This window comes from Globicephala melas, chromosome 2, assembly GCF_963455315.2.
Source record: "Globicephala melas chromosome 2, mGloMel1.2, whole genome shotgun sequence".
In the NCBI taxonomy this organism is placed as follows: Eukaryota; Metazoa; Chordata; class Mammalia; order Artiodactyla; family Delphinidae; genus Globicephala; species Globicephala melas.
The window spans coordinates 61,600,811-61,616,915 of NC_083315.2; the positions used below are offsets into that span (position 1 = coordinate 61,600,811).

The 16,105-nt window shown below is 39.6% G+C and overlaps 1 protein-coding gene across 11 annotated transcripts in view; it reads right to left on the reverse strand.

Annotated features, from left to right (window-relative positions):
- NEO1 (neogenin 1) overlaps nt 1–13,540 on the reverse strand; it is a 242,625-nt gene extending 229,085 nt beyond the window's left edge. For all 11 annotated transcript variants that reach the window (XM_060294023.1, XM_060294026.1, XM_060294021.1 and 8 more), the window contains exon 1: nt 13,121–13,540. In XM_060294023.1, coding sequence (XP_060150006.1) covers nt 13,121–13,250 — 130 coding nt within the window. In that variant the 5' untranslated portion in view covers nt 13,251–13,540. The remainder of the gene's footprint in view (nt 1–13,120) is intronic.
- Nucleotides 13,541–16,105: the final 2,565 nt, after the last annotated feature.

Genomic DNA, 16,105 nt, shown 5'->3' on the forward strand with positions numbered 1-16,105 from the left:
ACATAAATATAAGACTATAAAAACGGCTGAAAGTGAAAGGGTGAAAACTCTTATTTTAACACTAAGCAAAACAGCTGATATAGCTATATCAAAATCAGAAAAAAGTAGACTTTAATCACCAGAAAGACAGCAATTCTAAATCCATACGCATCTAATAATATAGCCTCAAAACATATAAAGCAAAAATTGACACACCAAAAAAGGGGGAAATAAAGTGTCATAGAGAAAAGAGACAGAGAAAATATACTTATGTGGAATTCCAGAAAGAGAATACAGAGTATACGTAGTAAAGTAATAGAAGAAATTTTCCTACCCTAAAATAGATTCGTGTGTTCAGAACAACAACAAAACTCACTAATGAGAGAAATCATATCATACACACATTTTAAGTTAAATGAATTCAATCATACATGAGAAAATATGAAATAATTTAAATAGAACCATTCTACCTGCCATTCAGTATAAGCATGCAATATGAGATATGAACTTGTTGTTCTCCTAGTTGAGCTCAGCTCCAGTGTGCCTCTCTTAGTATGTGCATCTCATCACACTTCAGTTCTAGAGTTAAAAGAAAAAATGATTTTGAACAATACAAATGCAAGTCTTCATCTTTATTTAGTAGTCAACAAAAGAAATAACTTGTTCCAAGACTAAGAAGAAAAGTTATCTAAGCCCAACTTACTGAGATGAAATATCAGCCTCCAATGTAGGGTCTTCCTAAGGTATTTAAATGAGAAAATGATAATAGGCAGTTTTCACATTACTGACTGAATTTAAACCTAATGCCTAACCAAAAATGCAACTTCACTGTACCATTTTTTAAAGAGGAAAAAAAAAAAACAATGAATAAACTTCCATCTAATCATATCCTGATGAAATTTCTAAATCTCAAAGTCCACGCACACACAAAATTCTACAAATATACAGATTTTTTTAAAAAGATGAGGGTATGAGGGTACCTAGTAGACATTACTATTATGTATAGCACTAAATTTGGAGGGCAGGGGGGGCTGTCCAGTGAGTTCTAAAAGAAAAAGGAACCTTATATCAAGGTCAAATTATTATGCGTATGCAGAGGCAAATCTTAAAACAATTTTGAACAAAGTGGAACTACATACCAAGTTAGTACCATAATATTACCTGATATTTCTTACCCACGAACATTAATGACTGATAAATAAGGCTGATTCTGAAACTGCAAAATCTCTACCTAAATACACCTACTCTGAAGAAGGAAGTGCACACTTCCACAGAATTTTTTTAAAATAAGGATTTCTTCATAAAGTAGCAAAAATTAATTCCTCAGTAACTTCCCAATACACATCATCCTGAAGCTTATTTCTGCGGCTCTGAATAAAATCCAGAGAAATCAATGTTTCGTAAAAGATACCCACAAAGCCTAACAGGAAATAAATGAAGTTTTAGGAAGCAAATATGTAATGATAAGGTTAACTTTCAGGCATTAAGAATTGGAACAAGCACTACCTCCAGCTTCCCTTCTAGCATCACAATCTTTAAAGATTACCTGGCCTATGATTTCATCATCTAATAATCACCTGCCATTTCATAACAAAAGATAAACTTCAGAATAACAAAAGTGAGTCTCTTCTAGAAATGGTTTACTGATCAAGAACATTTTTGTTGCCTTTGCCTTTACTCTGCCTCAACTCATACTACTCTTCATTTTACTCTCCTTGCCAGAAAATCCTGCCCATCTAAAAAGCCTACTCACGCCTTCAAAACCAGCTCAAGTCTACCTCCTCGAAACTTGTTAACCAAATACTCCAAATTAAACAAACCCTTATCCTTCCCCACATAAGCTTACTCATTTAACAATCTAATTATACACAGCCATCAGATAATATAAACCAAATTATATAAGTTTTATCTAATTTTCATGTATTTTTAGCCTCTCCATCCAGTTTATAGAAATAATAAAAACAAACAACAGTTTACATTTAATTAGTGATTAAGATAAACCAGGCTCTGTTCTAAGCACAGACACATATTAACTCATTGTTTACCTCAGTTCAGAGTGATAAATTATTATATATGTTATTTATAGTAAAGAACTGGGGGCACTTCCTGGTGGTCCAATGGATAATACTCCACGCTCCCTATGCAGGGGTCCCAGGTTTGAACCCTGGTCCAGGAACTATATCCCACATGCCGCAACTAAGAGTTCACATGCCACAACTAAAGGATCCTGCATGCCGCAACGAAGACCCGGCACAGCCAAATAAATAAATAAATGTTTTTAAATAAATATCTTACAATTCTTTAAAAAAAAAATTGTTCAGAATTGCCTTTTAAGCTTCCCCTCTCCCTGCCTAGCACTCTAACCCAGGGTCACACCATGCATGTAGAAGGGAAAAGAACAAACATTATGTTAGCACTATCCCATTTATTCACACAGATGTTTCTGAATAAGATATGTAGGGGCAAAATGAACTTTTATCATTTTACATAGCTCTAATTCTAGGTACTTACCTTGTTCTGCAGACAGAGTAATATTTCCTTCCTTTGGACACCCAATGATGGGTGTATATTCAAGTCTTTGCCCTAGGTTTTCTTCTTTCTTCCTCAGTGAAATGATCTAGTCTCATGGCTTGAACTATCACCTCTATCAGATAATTCCTGAACCTATATTTCTAGCCAGAGGTCTAGAGAGACCTCTCATCTGAGCCCCAATTCTGTAATACCTTTACAGAGATGATCTGCTGACATCTCAGGCTCAGGGTATTCAAAAATGGAAATCATATCCTGTCCCTTAAACTTGTCTTTCCTGCTACATCCTTAATCCATTTTCCACTTTAAACCACCACCTCAGTATCTTGAGTCAAACTGGCATGCAAGTATTTGATTAACTGAACTTACTCCAAACTAAAATTGCTCTGTCTTAAAAGAGGTAGTAGCATCTGTTTCAATTCCTATTTTTCACTCAAATCAATGAGCTCTTTTTCCTTCAAAGTAGAGCAGTTTGAAAGTTTATGAATCTATATCAAGCAAACATGAACAGTGGTTAGCAGAAGTCGGGTAAGCAGACTGAGTCGACTACTCTATGCACTTCTCATTACGTGACGAACCACAAGTAGCCATGGGAGTTTTGACAGTGGTAAGTTTTAAATTGTTCCTATTCTTAATTATATTGTTTAATTTACAAGTGAACCATTAATTCAAGACAGGATAAAGGAATATGAACAAAAGACAAATAGACAATTCTCAAAAATAATATAAACCATTAATAAAAATCTGAAAGATGCTCAATTCCATTAATAATTTTAAAATATAAAATTTAAAGAGATATACATTTTCATCTATCAGATTGGCAGAGACTATGAGGTCTGAAAATAACTAGTATGTTGGCAAGGGTGTGGGGAAACAGCACTCTCTCATTTGCTGTTGATAGAGAAAAATCAGCTTTTTGGAGAACCACCTGGAAATAACTAGTAAAAAATTTAACACATGCTCTTTTACCCTACAATTCCACATTTACAAACTTATTCTATACTATATTTGAACATGTGCACAAAGATATTTTGTAAAAGTGGGTTCACTGCATATGTCTGCAATAAAAATTGGGGAGCATCAAAAGAAATTGGTTAAATAAATTATGATACATCTATAAAATACCATGTGGCTATCAAAACAACTGTGATAAATTTGTATGTACTCACATGGGAAGATGTCCTAAAACACACTGGAAAACAGTATGCACAGCACTACATCACTTGTTAGTTATACATGTATATATTATATATTTTAAATATTTAATTGTATAGATAAAACAGAAAGTCCATAGCTATTAAAAGTGATTATCACTGGGGAGAGGGTTGGAATGTATGATCTCACTTTTTATTTTACATACTGTTTGAAAAATTTTTAATATTTTTTATTTTCTTAAAATCAAACCAACAATTAATTTTACCCCCAAATTTAAAGTTGACAGACATATTTTAGCCATCAGGGTTAAAAATGCTGCTAATAGAGAAATTCTATGGCTTTGAGGGGTAGGGACTAGCAGAGAAGGAACCCTGCCCTGGCACCTCACCTCTTTTCCTATTCATATTTCCTTTTCTCCCACCTCGAGTGTCAGCCTGGACTCACACTAATTTGAGGTGAGATGGGACTCCACAGAATTTTCTGAGGGAAGATATTTCTTTCCAGACAGCAGCTGTATCTGTAGGAGGAGGGGCAAAAGAAATGGCCAGGGGCAGGAGATACCCATTGGCAGTGATGGAAAGGAAAAGAAACTTTCCTCAACTTGACTGAGACAACCATTTCTGTTTAAGGAAGATCTCTGTGGTCTTATGTTTATTTTAAATCTTATTCCTTACAAAGGTGACTAACTGCTGTTGTTAGGGGGCATTTCAAGACAGTCTTTCTACCACTTCTGATCAACTATCGACTTAGAAATAAGACAATACAGTCTGTTAGAACTACATATGAATTAAAGATAAATAGGCTCTAAATAAAGACTTTTGGGACTCTGAGAAACTTATTTACTTCAATGTACAGACTTTGAAAATTATTTCTCTTATTCCCTAGTCTTCAGTTACGTTCTGGAGGTGAGGGTGCATGATGGTTGAGTTCTATGTAGGTGGGGTGCTATTAATAAAGGGGTTATCGCCATAGGAAGTGTACATACAATCTCCTGGACACATAACACTGTGTGAATTTAAAACTAATAACCCAACTTCAAACCAAAAGCTTTCAACTATTAACCAAAAAGATCCTCAAATTTTAGTTTTTACATTAAAAGTCATGCTATGAATAAAAATTATAAATAAAACTTATAATTTGTTATTCTATTCCCTGAATTTGTATATGATAATGCTATAATCTTAACTAGACCTTACACATAAAGATATTTCCTGGTAATTTTTTTTTTGACTCATTTACTTTGCACCTGAAAAACAAATGTTCTGTATTCAGTTTCCATGTGGTATCACTTTAAAAATTCACTCTGCTCAGGACTCCTCAGTAAGTTTTACTGGCTATTACTGACCAGTAATAAATCCTGAAAACCTGTACAATCAATCTCCGGATTTCCTGAAGACATGGAAGTAGCTGCACCCCCAGTTGGCTCCATTATTAGCATTCTCATATATTCAAACATTCCAGTAATCATTTCACACAGAGGAAATGAAAAATAACTCTCTCTGAGAGTTATAGTCTACTGACCTGTTAAAACTAAGTTGGGACTAAAGACGTAGAACCAAAATTATGAGAAAAGTAGTACTATTACTTGATTAATAGTAACACAATGATTCCAGAATTTGTTTCTCCACCTACAGCAGTAATTACACTTTCTCTCTCCAAATTAAGTTATTATCTCTGCTATTAGACCAAGGATAGAAAATATGTCCAATTCATCTTAGTATCTCCACAGTGCATGGCTTTGTGCATAATTATACCTCAAAGATAACATATTTGCAACTAGTCAAAATTACCTAAATTTCTAGTTTGGGCTATACAAGAACTATCCGACTGACTACAAAATTAAATGTAAACATTCTTGCCATAAAACAAACTTAAAGGAGGTTATTTCTTAATGCCATCCACAGCAACATGGATGGACCTAGAGACTATCATATTAAGTGAAGTAAATCAGAAAGACAAAAACAAATAACATATAATATCACTTATATGTGGAATCTAAAATATGACACAAATGAACCTATTTACAAAACAGAAACAGACTCACAGACATAGAAAACAAACTATGGTTACTAAAGGGGAAAGGGGATGGGAAGGGGTAAATTAGGAGTTTGGGATTAGCAGATACAAACTACTATACATAAAATAGATAAACAACAAGGTCCTATTATATAGCACAGGGTATCCTATAATAAACCGTAATGGAAAAGAACATGACAAAGAATATATAACTAAACCACTTTGCTGTACACCAAAAATTAACACAACCTTGTAAATCAACTATACTTCAATAACAAATTTTTAACAAGAAGTTATTTCTCATGCTTCTTTTTAATAGGAAAAGCAAAGACACAATCTGAAATTCAGACTGCCCAACTGCTAACTCCTTAACAAGAAGAACTCAAGTACTGATTTTAGTAAAATAGGACATATAAAATCACTCACTACCTCTCTCTCCTTTCTTTACATAAAGAAGTTGAAGGCAGAATCAAAATATCAGCTAGATCAGTAACCTTGCCAGTTTACTTTACATCCGTTATAAGCCTAAGTATCTAATATTTCAAGTAGTACTGCAACTTAAAATATCTCACAATTGCTTAACACTGAAGTTTTATTTCTTGAAATCAGCCCTAAAGCTATTTTTACACATATAAAATAAAATCATACACGATCATTTACAGGCAATTTAAAAGACTTTCCCAATCATATCCGACTTCACCCTGGAAAAAAAAAAGATGCATAGTAACTTGGGCTTTAGAGAATGACAAAAGGTAATTCTTGAATCAAAGAACAGAAACGAGATCAGTGTTCAAACACAAAACTTAGCAGAAGTCATTTAGCTGAGATAAATCTACTACTCAATTTTATAGACTACAGAGTTATAGAAACTTGGAGATAGAAGGGACCTTTGAGATCACCTATTAATTATTAATTAATTCCTTCAGTTAACAGATGAAACAGAGAAGCTATGGGACCTGCATTTTAAAATTATGGCCTTAAGGTCACAATTAAAGATGAAATATCTTGAAGAAATTGTAAAAGTACTGGTCAATGAATGGTATTACTCAATGGTATCATTACTCTTCTAAAATAAATGGAACCCTGACTCCCACATACACACACAAATTATCTTTTCACCAATAATCCTATCCAAGGGAATCCAAAATACGGAAGGAAAGACTACACGTGGGAAGATGTTCATTACAGCATTCTTTATTAGAGCAAAATACTGAAAACAACGTCAACATCTATAAAAGGAGAATAATTGTTAGCAGCAGTATGCAGTATAATAAAGAGCATAGACTTTTGACCTGTAAAGGACTGGATTTGAATGCCGACTTTTCCACATGAGAACTGTGAGGCCTATGACAAGTCACTTAATATTTGACACTCAGTTACCTCAACTGTAGAATGGGGAGATATTACCATCTTCCTCACGAGGATGTATAAAGGATTAAATGCATGTAATAGAGAGTGGTACAGTGCCTACAGCTCAGTGAGTATTCAGTTAATACTTTTATTGGCCACTATTAATATTATATTCATTCACTGGAAGAGTACAGACATTTTAAATAATGATTATAGGAAAATCCGTATTCAGTGGTATGGAAAGATCTCCAACGCATTATTAAGTGAAAAACAAGTTGAAAAACAATTAGTATGATCCTGCTTATGTGTAAAAAATAAAACTATACACACATATCTTCTGTAAATACAGAAGAAAAAGTATTAACAGTGGTTATTTATGGGTTAAAAAAGGAATGTGCTGGTGGAAGTTTTACTTTATGTACTTTCTTTTTACTTCAAAACAAACATGTATTTAAGTATTTTTTTAAGAACTTATTTTAATTGACGATTTAAAGATAGTGCGGCAACAAAGAAAAATGGAATAATGCACATATAAGGTTGTACATACACCATGATTACAACATAAAAATGATGTGCCATATAGTGACTAGAAAGAAATATACCAACAGTTATACCAGTGTGTCTAAATGGAATTTTTTGTCTGTTTTCAAAATCCTTAGTCAAAAAACTCCTTTGATTCTAAACAAATCCAAAACTGGGGTTATATTTTAATATCATCTTTCACTGGCTTGTGTCCCATGACAAAGTCAATTTTTAAACATCATATACACTTTTCCTCACCTCATTAGCTCTCTGGGTCAATAATATCTTACCTATAGTCATTTCCACTGACTGTTCTCTTATTGTTGATGCAATTTTACCTAGAAGCCAAAATGCCTACCAATGGCATGGTAAATACCTCCCAAACACACAAAAGTCAGTAATAAAATGAAGGGTTTGGCAAGAAAGACTATGAAATAGGTAAACAGAACTTCCACATAATGAGATTAATGTTACCCCTATATTTTATATTAGCATAGAGAAAACTCGTAAAGAAGAAACCAACAATGATCAATTGCTGGAAAGAAAACTACACTTTCAAAAAATTTAATAGAATTATACTATATTTTTAAGTTCACAAAAAAAAATTAAAACCATTCTATACAGACACTGTACTTCACAGTTTATAAGCAATTTTACATTTCATTCTTCTGACAATTCAGTTAGGCGCCTGCCTATAGCCCCCAACAGATATATGGAAATGTGTAGAACCATGAGTCACATCCAAATCCTCTGCCTCCATATCCTACGTCTTTTTTCACCATTCTACATATTAACTTTCATATGGTTTACTAAAAGCGGTCACATTTCTTATCTCCTTTGAACATTCATCCTGGAAATCTATGAACTCCTTTATACTTCATCCAGTTAGGTAGGCAAAGCAGGGCATCACTCTCTGTTTACAGATCAATTAGTATGATCACTGATCTTTCCAAAAATGACAAAACTAATAAATATTAAAATTGCGGCATATCCAGAAGATGATGACCAAACTCACAAAAGGTCAAAAACTAAGTAAGATGAAGAGTGGCTGAAGGAATTAGGATGATTAATTTAGAAAGAAGGAGAGAGCAACACACACACACACACACACAAATTTTGTCATCAGACATGTGAAGGACCATCATATAAAGGGATCAGATTTGTGCTGTAAGGCCCGGGAGTTAAAAGAAATTCAATATTCATTCAATAAACAATTAATGGGGATCTACTCTGTGCTAGATGTTTGTTCTACACCACGTAAGAAAAGTCCAAATCCTCAGGAGGGTCAGACTAGTAGAGAAGACAAGAAATAAGTAACACAAGATGAAAAGGACTCAGAAAGCTATGGGCACACAGAGAATGATGACTCTAACTCTCTTTGGGGGAGGGGGCTACTAGAAAAAAATGCACTGAATAGATGAGTAGGTGGGAAGTGGCATTAGCAGGAAGAAAGGGACTTCTCTGGTGGTGTAGTGGTTAAGAATCCGTCTGCCAATGCAGGGGCCTGGTCCGGGAAGATCCCACATGCCACAGAGCAACTAAGCCCGTGCGTCACAACTACTGAGCCCATATGCCACAACTACTGAAGCCTGCACGCCTAGAGCCCATGCTCCACAACAAGAGAAGCCACCGCAATGAGAAGCCCGTGCAGCGCAACAAAGATGAGTCCCCGCTAGCCGCAACTAGAGAAAGCCCAAACGCAGCAACAAAGACCCAAAGCAGCCAAAAATAAATAAATTAATTAATTAATTAAAAAAAAAACCAGGAAGAAAGAACAGCATGTGCAAAGGCCTGGAGACCTGAAGCTCTGCAGTTAACCTGGAGTGGTGGAGCACCAGGTACACATTAGAAGTGCCAAGAGATGAGGCTTTAAGCTGGGAGTGTGGGAGGCCTGTAGTAAGGAACACAAAAGGCCTCACAATCTTCATGCCAAGAAGTTCAGACTCTAACACTCAAGCTACAGAACACTAAGAGTTTATAAGTAGCAGAGTGGCATGCTCAGAAAAATATATAAGAAAGTTCATTCTAGCAGGAGGACAGACTTCTAGAGGCTAACAGCAGAGATAAAGAGATTAATTTACAGAGCTACTATTGTTACTCTAGGTGGAGTGATGATGATTCGAGAAATATCTAGGAGGTAAAAAAAAAAAAAAATCAAGGAGAACTACTGGCTATGGGAAAGAGGGAAGGAGGAGAGTCCAGGATGACTTCTAGATCACAACTTGGTTGAGTGATGAACAGTGATGTCCAAGGTGGGTAACAAAGGAAGACAAGTCCATGCAATCATTCAAACAATATGAGAGTCCTGGACCAGAAACTGGTTTGTTATTGTCTGGAGAGAGGGGATGAGGGAAGAGGTACAAAGATGAGTTTACCTTTGGTCTTGTGTAATGCAAGGTACCTCTTCAGTGAAGCTACAGAGTGACACGTGAAGCAGAGTGGACTAGGAGAGTCATTAGCTTACAGTAGCAACTGAACACAAGTAAAGTATACAGAATGAGATCAACCTTAGATACCAATATTTGATGAGAATATGAAAGAAAAACCTGAAAACAAATGAAGAATTGATCAGAGGAGTAAGAGATGAATCAGGAGATAGGGTGACGCCAAAAAAAGGCAGGAGAAGATAAAAAAAATTCAAGAAGGTGGGGAGGGTGAAAATTAAAGTTAAATGTACTACATAAAACAAAGTTTACTAAAAGAAGTTATTCAAAACGGGAATAGACTACCTTGTGAGGTAATGAATCACATCATCAAGTTAATGATTCAGGCAGACAGAGTCACCTATGCAGGATGTTGACAAGAGGATTCTTACCTTAAATGAGAAGTATAGCTACATGACCTCTATAGTACACCTCTGAAGTCTAGGTCAAGGCTAGCCTCAGCATCATTAGGACATCAAATGTTCTTTTGCAATCTGATCAGAGAATTGGATATTTGATTATTCTAAGAAAAGTTTTAAAAAACAATTTCTACATATTTCATGTAACTCAGAAGCAACCAATACTGGATTAAAACTTTTCACTATTTCTGCTCTTGGGATACAAAAAATTGATGCTGAAATGGTAGAAATAGCTGATCTAGTCTACTTCAAATTCAAACTGATTTCAAATAAGCTCTCACATTGTCTTCCTAACGTTCTCCATTCTGGCATCCCAATCCCACCTGAGCACCATTCCTTAACCTGTTCACTCTGATTAGAGAAGACCTGCAATGCGCGGGTGACTTTATCATGTCATCTTTCCCTAGGTCCCTGCATATCTTTTCAGTAATCTGCCCCTCCTTGCTTCCTAAAGCCAGACTGTGTGCCTAATCATTTCCAACCCTCTGCCACTGCTGACCATTTTCTATCACCAGTCCTTCTCTCTTTCCTCCACCTCCTCATGTCTACCCAATGTTGGAAAAACACTCCATTTATCCTGTTGTCCCACATCCTATTGTTCTCCTTTTACTACCAAATATCTCCATACCCTAGCACCTATTCACTGTAATCCCCTACAGAAAGGTATCTCAGCAATTAAAAAATTAAACCACTTACGAACGACATCTGATTTATTGAAACAGCTTGTTCCATTGCTGCTTACTCCCTTCTCAATCCCCTTGATGTCTCTGCAGCTGGCTAAAGAACTGACCAACCCTTCCTTGCTGCAGTTATTCCTTTCCCTTTGGAAGTGAGGCAGAATGGTTTGTGGAAAGCACTCTGCACAGGATCAGAAGATCCGTGCTCTAGACCAAACCATACCACTAATTAGCTGTGACTCTCCTCACCTCCACTCCTACTCAGATCTCACTTCTGAGACACCCTGACACCCAGTCTAGGTTAGGTCCCTGCAGTATACGCTTTCTCAAAACCTACTCTTCTCCTCAGTAGTGCTTATCACAACTTAATTACTATATAATTAGTGGCTAAATGGCTATCTTTCTAACCCACATGCCAGACGGCAAACTCCATGAAGGCAAAGTGCACATTTCAGCCATGCTTTACACCTCTCATCAGCACAAAATAAAAGCCCATCAATTGAATTAACGTTGAGACAGATGTTATGACTTCCTAAGAGACTTATTACTTTTATTAATCTAAAATTACTAGCACTTTACTTACAAAATTATTGACAAAATTTTAAGCAGTAACACACACATAATAGATGAACTGCATGTAAAATTAAATAAGAGTCTTCCAAGATAGTTACATTTTTCTTGCCTATCCACAAGAATAGAAAGGGTTGGATCAGTTACCTACATTTCAGGACCAACATGTGTACTCTAGGCTGAATGTGCAAGTGTGATACTAAAACACTATTGTTTATGTGGCTGTTTTGATAATACCCATTGGTACTTCAGGGTTAAAGCATTTAACACTGGCGAAAGCCGTGTACTACATATACTCTGTAAGAATACCAAAAGAAAGCTTTTATCAGCCAAATTACATTGCCGTGTGATTTTAAATATAAACCAGAGAAAAACAAGTAATGGTTTAGTGAATAGAAGCTGCCACTGTGCCTGACAAGATGACTTTCAAATACAGAAATTTCGGATCTCATGCAAGTAGGTGAAAGTTGTCAAGTTTTATGATACACCACCTTGGTCAAACAATTTAAACAGATTACATGCTAATTTGTCCTTCATCTGCTGAATCTGCTCCGCAATTACACTGTAAGGTCCTTACGGGCAGGTTTGGCGTTTTGTTAATTGGTCCCTGTAAATAAATAGGAATGCAGGTGACTTCAATAATCTATGATATAGAAAACCTGAAAATGGCTTTTGCGGCTAAATATACTTAAATATTGCCACCTGAAAACAACGTTCAAGTACTTAAAATCCGATGCTTAGACCATTCCCTAGGTTAAGAGCAGTTAACAGGCTGTAAATATAGTTGTAATTCCCAGGAAAGAACAAGCATTTTCATAACGGGAACACTAACAGAATCACTTGGAGCTGTTCTCCAAGGCGCCCTCATCGTTAAGTCAACACCACTGGTTATGAGGGGACAACCGTGTCCCTCGGACACCCTCTATCTTCCACAGCCTCGGGGCTACAAATCCCGCACGAGGAGTCCCTCGAGATCAACCAGCGCTTCCCTGAGACTTCAGCTGGGAAATCCCTGGCCAGGGAATGCGGAGTTCAAGCCCCCCTCCCGCTTCCTTTCCTGAAAATTAATGAATTGGCCGTACGATTGTTTATTTAATGAGGTGTGTAGTGGCCTCTACTGGTGCTTGTGTGAGCACAAGAATGTCCCACTCTTACAAGTGGGATGAGCCTGGGGGAGGGGAGGGAGGCGAGGGGTGAACCTGCCTCCGGGTACAAAGCGCAGAACTATAGCCCGGAGCCCCCGATGCGCCCCCACGGCCGCCCCTCCCCCAGCAGCGCCCCCGCCTGCCCACTTCACTCTCTACCCTGCGCGACCCCCTTTCTCCTCGGCAACCCGAGACGAGGCAGAGAAGTTCCTACACGTTTCCTCCTGGATCCTAAACAAAAACACCGCAGCGGCCGCCGCCGGTGCCGGTGCCGCGCCCCCGCCCCCACCCCCACCCCCCGCCTCCCGGGCCCGCACCCCACGACCGCCGCTTACCTGGGGATTGCGGCGGGGAGCCGCTCCTGGTGGCCGCGGCGCCCGACGCCCGGCGCTCGAGCAGCAGCAGGCAGCAGAGCCAGAAAGAGAAGGTGCTGAGGAGTCGCCGGGCTCTCCGCTCCGCCGCCATCTCTTCCCCGGGAGCGGCGGCGGCGGCAGCGCGGCGGAGCCCTCGCCTCCTTCCCTCCGCGCGCCTCAGCCGGTCCCTCGCTGCAGGCTAGGCTCCCGCGGCCGCCGCCGCCGCCGCTGCTCCAGCCCGGCCCGGCCCGCGCGGCCCCTCTCGCGGGAGGGGAGACTCGGGGGCGCCTCCCTCCTGCAGTGGGGAGGAGAGGGGAGGAGAGCGGAGAGCGGGGAGTCACTACATTCCGGGGCGGGGAGGTGGGTCTGTCTCCAGGTTCCAGGCGCCGCCACCCACCGCCGACTCCGGCTCCACACAGCAGCGCAAGGGGGGCGGAGACCACGGGCGGCAGGGGTGGGGGGTGGGGGGCGGGGGCCCGGGGCGCGCACCCCCGCGCACGCGCAGGCGCGCGCCTCCCTCGCCGACACCTCCTAGGCTCCGCGCGCGGCCCGCCCCCGCTCCAATCCCGGCTGCCGCCTCGCGGGCCGCGGCGGCGGGCACGCTCTCCTCCCCCTTGTCCCCGGAGCCGGGGACAGGCGCGGGGAGCGCGCGTCTAGCGCTGCTGCTGGCGTCAGGGAAACCCCGGAGAAGCGGATCCTCCTCCTCCTACTACTTCTCCTCCTCCTGGCCTCCTCGCACCGGGGAGAAATTTCCCCCGCCTCACCTCTCCAGACGCCTCTGGCTACGGAGACCTGAGGGCGAGAGGCGCTCCGAGCCCGGGCTTGTCCGAGAGGCCGGAGCGGGCGCGCACCTCTTTCAGCCTGGGCCCAAGGCCCCTATATAGGGCCTCAGAGGAAGCCGAATGGCCTCCGGGAGGAAACCTGGGTGCGCAGAGGGTCGGCGTGGGGCTTAACGTGCCAGCCAAAAACAATAGCGATCCCTCCCGGCTCTTGCTGGGACCTGGCGCGGCTCCCGTGGGAGGGGGCCTGCCGCCCCGCCTCTGACCTCCCGCTTCCCGGCCGGGCCGCCCTCGCCGCGAGCTTACCCAGGACAGTGCCGGGCCCGCCCGGACCGCTGGACCCGCCCCCCCACCCGCGGCTCTCCGCCCGGGTCCAGGGAAGCAGGGCGCAGACAAAGGTGCCCGGTGTCCACTCCACCAGCCAGTGCGGGGACCTAAGCCGAGCCCCATGACTCCCCAGGGCTGATCCTCGGGCTGTAACTGAGACCTTTTACCTCTACTTTTGCGGGCCACCTCGCATTTCGTACCTGGAAATAACGTCTCTTCGCTGGTAAAGCGGGAGCAGGAGGGATGTGATTTTAAACCACTTGGTAATCGTGAGGCAGCACCCAGGCTACCCAAAGTTAGGAGTAAGCAGTTTGGAGTTATACTGCTGACGAGAATACTGAAAATCTTATAAGTTACACCCATGGAAAATATTTTGAGAAAATTTTGTTGTGTTGGTTATGCACTTGGAGAGTCATGTTCGATTGTTAATGAGTTGGATTTTTATTCACTGTTCCGTATACCCAGTAACCAAAATGTGTTGTTTTCCGCAAGTAGATGGCTAGTTCTCTGACTTCCACAGCCCTCTGTGCCTTCTTGTAATTACTTTCTTCAGATATTTTCTTTTATTCTCAAGTGGCAGAAAGCAGTGTGAGGTTTGCGGTAACATTGGGAGGGGTAAGCTCAGAGTCCTCATAAAACCTCTCAAACCATCAAAACGGTGGAATCAGGAACCCTTTGAAACAATTGACGCTTAAAAGAGCAAACACGGGCTTATTGTTTTCCACTAGGGAAACAATTTAAATATCTTTTTGTTTTGGTTAGACTTGTTAACCAGCAAAAATATTTCCTAAATACCCCTGATTGACCAGTTACATTAGAAATAGATTACCTCCCAATTACTTCACAAGTATTTGCTTAATTAACCTTTAATAATCACATCATTATTCAGTTTTCTGAGGTAATTAATGAGAAAGCTCTTTGGAAACTGTAAATTGCCTGGCAAATGTTAATATTCAGTCATCTTTTCTAAGTCTGGAAAATTTTCATTGTATCATAAGTATAAAATGCATAATAATGTGACTTTGAAAAGGAAACTTGCATTTATCTCCAAGTTTGAAAAATAAATGAGTTGTGGCTAATAAAGTAATCAGATTGTTTTTCATGTATGACCTTTGTGAACTCTCTAGTTAATTTATCAGTCCACTGTGTGTATCAGGATTAAATCAGAAGTTTAAAGCACCTTCTGTAAAATAGGGTGACCGAATAGTATATTGCTGGCTTGTGCTTAAATCAGTTTTAACAAAACCCACTCTAATAAACCACTAATAAATGAAGCCCCAGATTAAAAATTACAGACTTTATAACAGTTCAAGAGTAAGATTGTAAAGTAACCCACACACTTGAATTCAGATCCTTCACCTTGTTTCAATGTAACCGACATTGTAGACATTCCCTTTCAAAATCATCATTTGGAGTAATTAACCTCTCCTTTCTTTAGTAAGGCATCTCTGAGAAAACATTTTATTAGGCATCTTATTTATCATTTTCATTCTCCAAACAAGATTTCCAACTAATACATCAATCCACATTTATACGGCTAGCCAACGTATTTTTATGTAGTCTATTAATCTACGAAGTGATATTAAACCATTCATGAAATTAACACTTTTTTTCATCTAAGTAAAGTTAGAACGTGAGACCCATGTTCAAGGAATAGTGCACAAAGAAACTTTTACAGCAAAGAAAACAGACTGGCCATTGTGTTAGTGTAAGTTATCAAAGTGCAGGCCAAAAATAACTAGAGCAAATATTCTTGTGAAATTTATTCTAAGTACTATAATATAAAAATTAATAAAGCCTATGAATATAAAACTTGGTCAGAATCTTATTCTCTATAGTGAAAGGATTATTTTTCAACTTT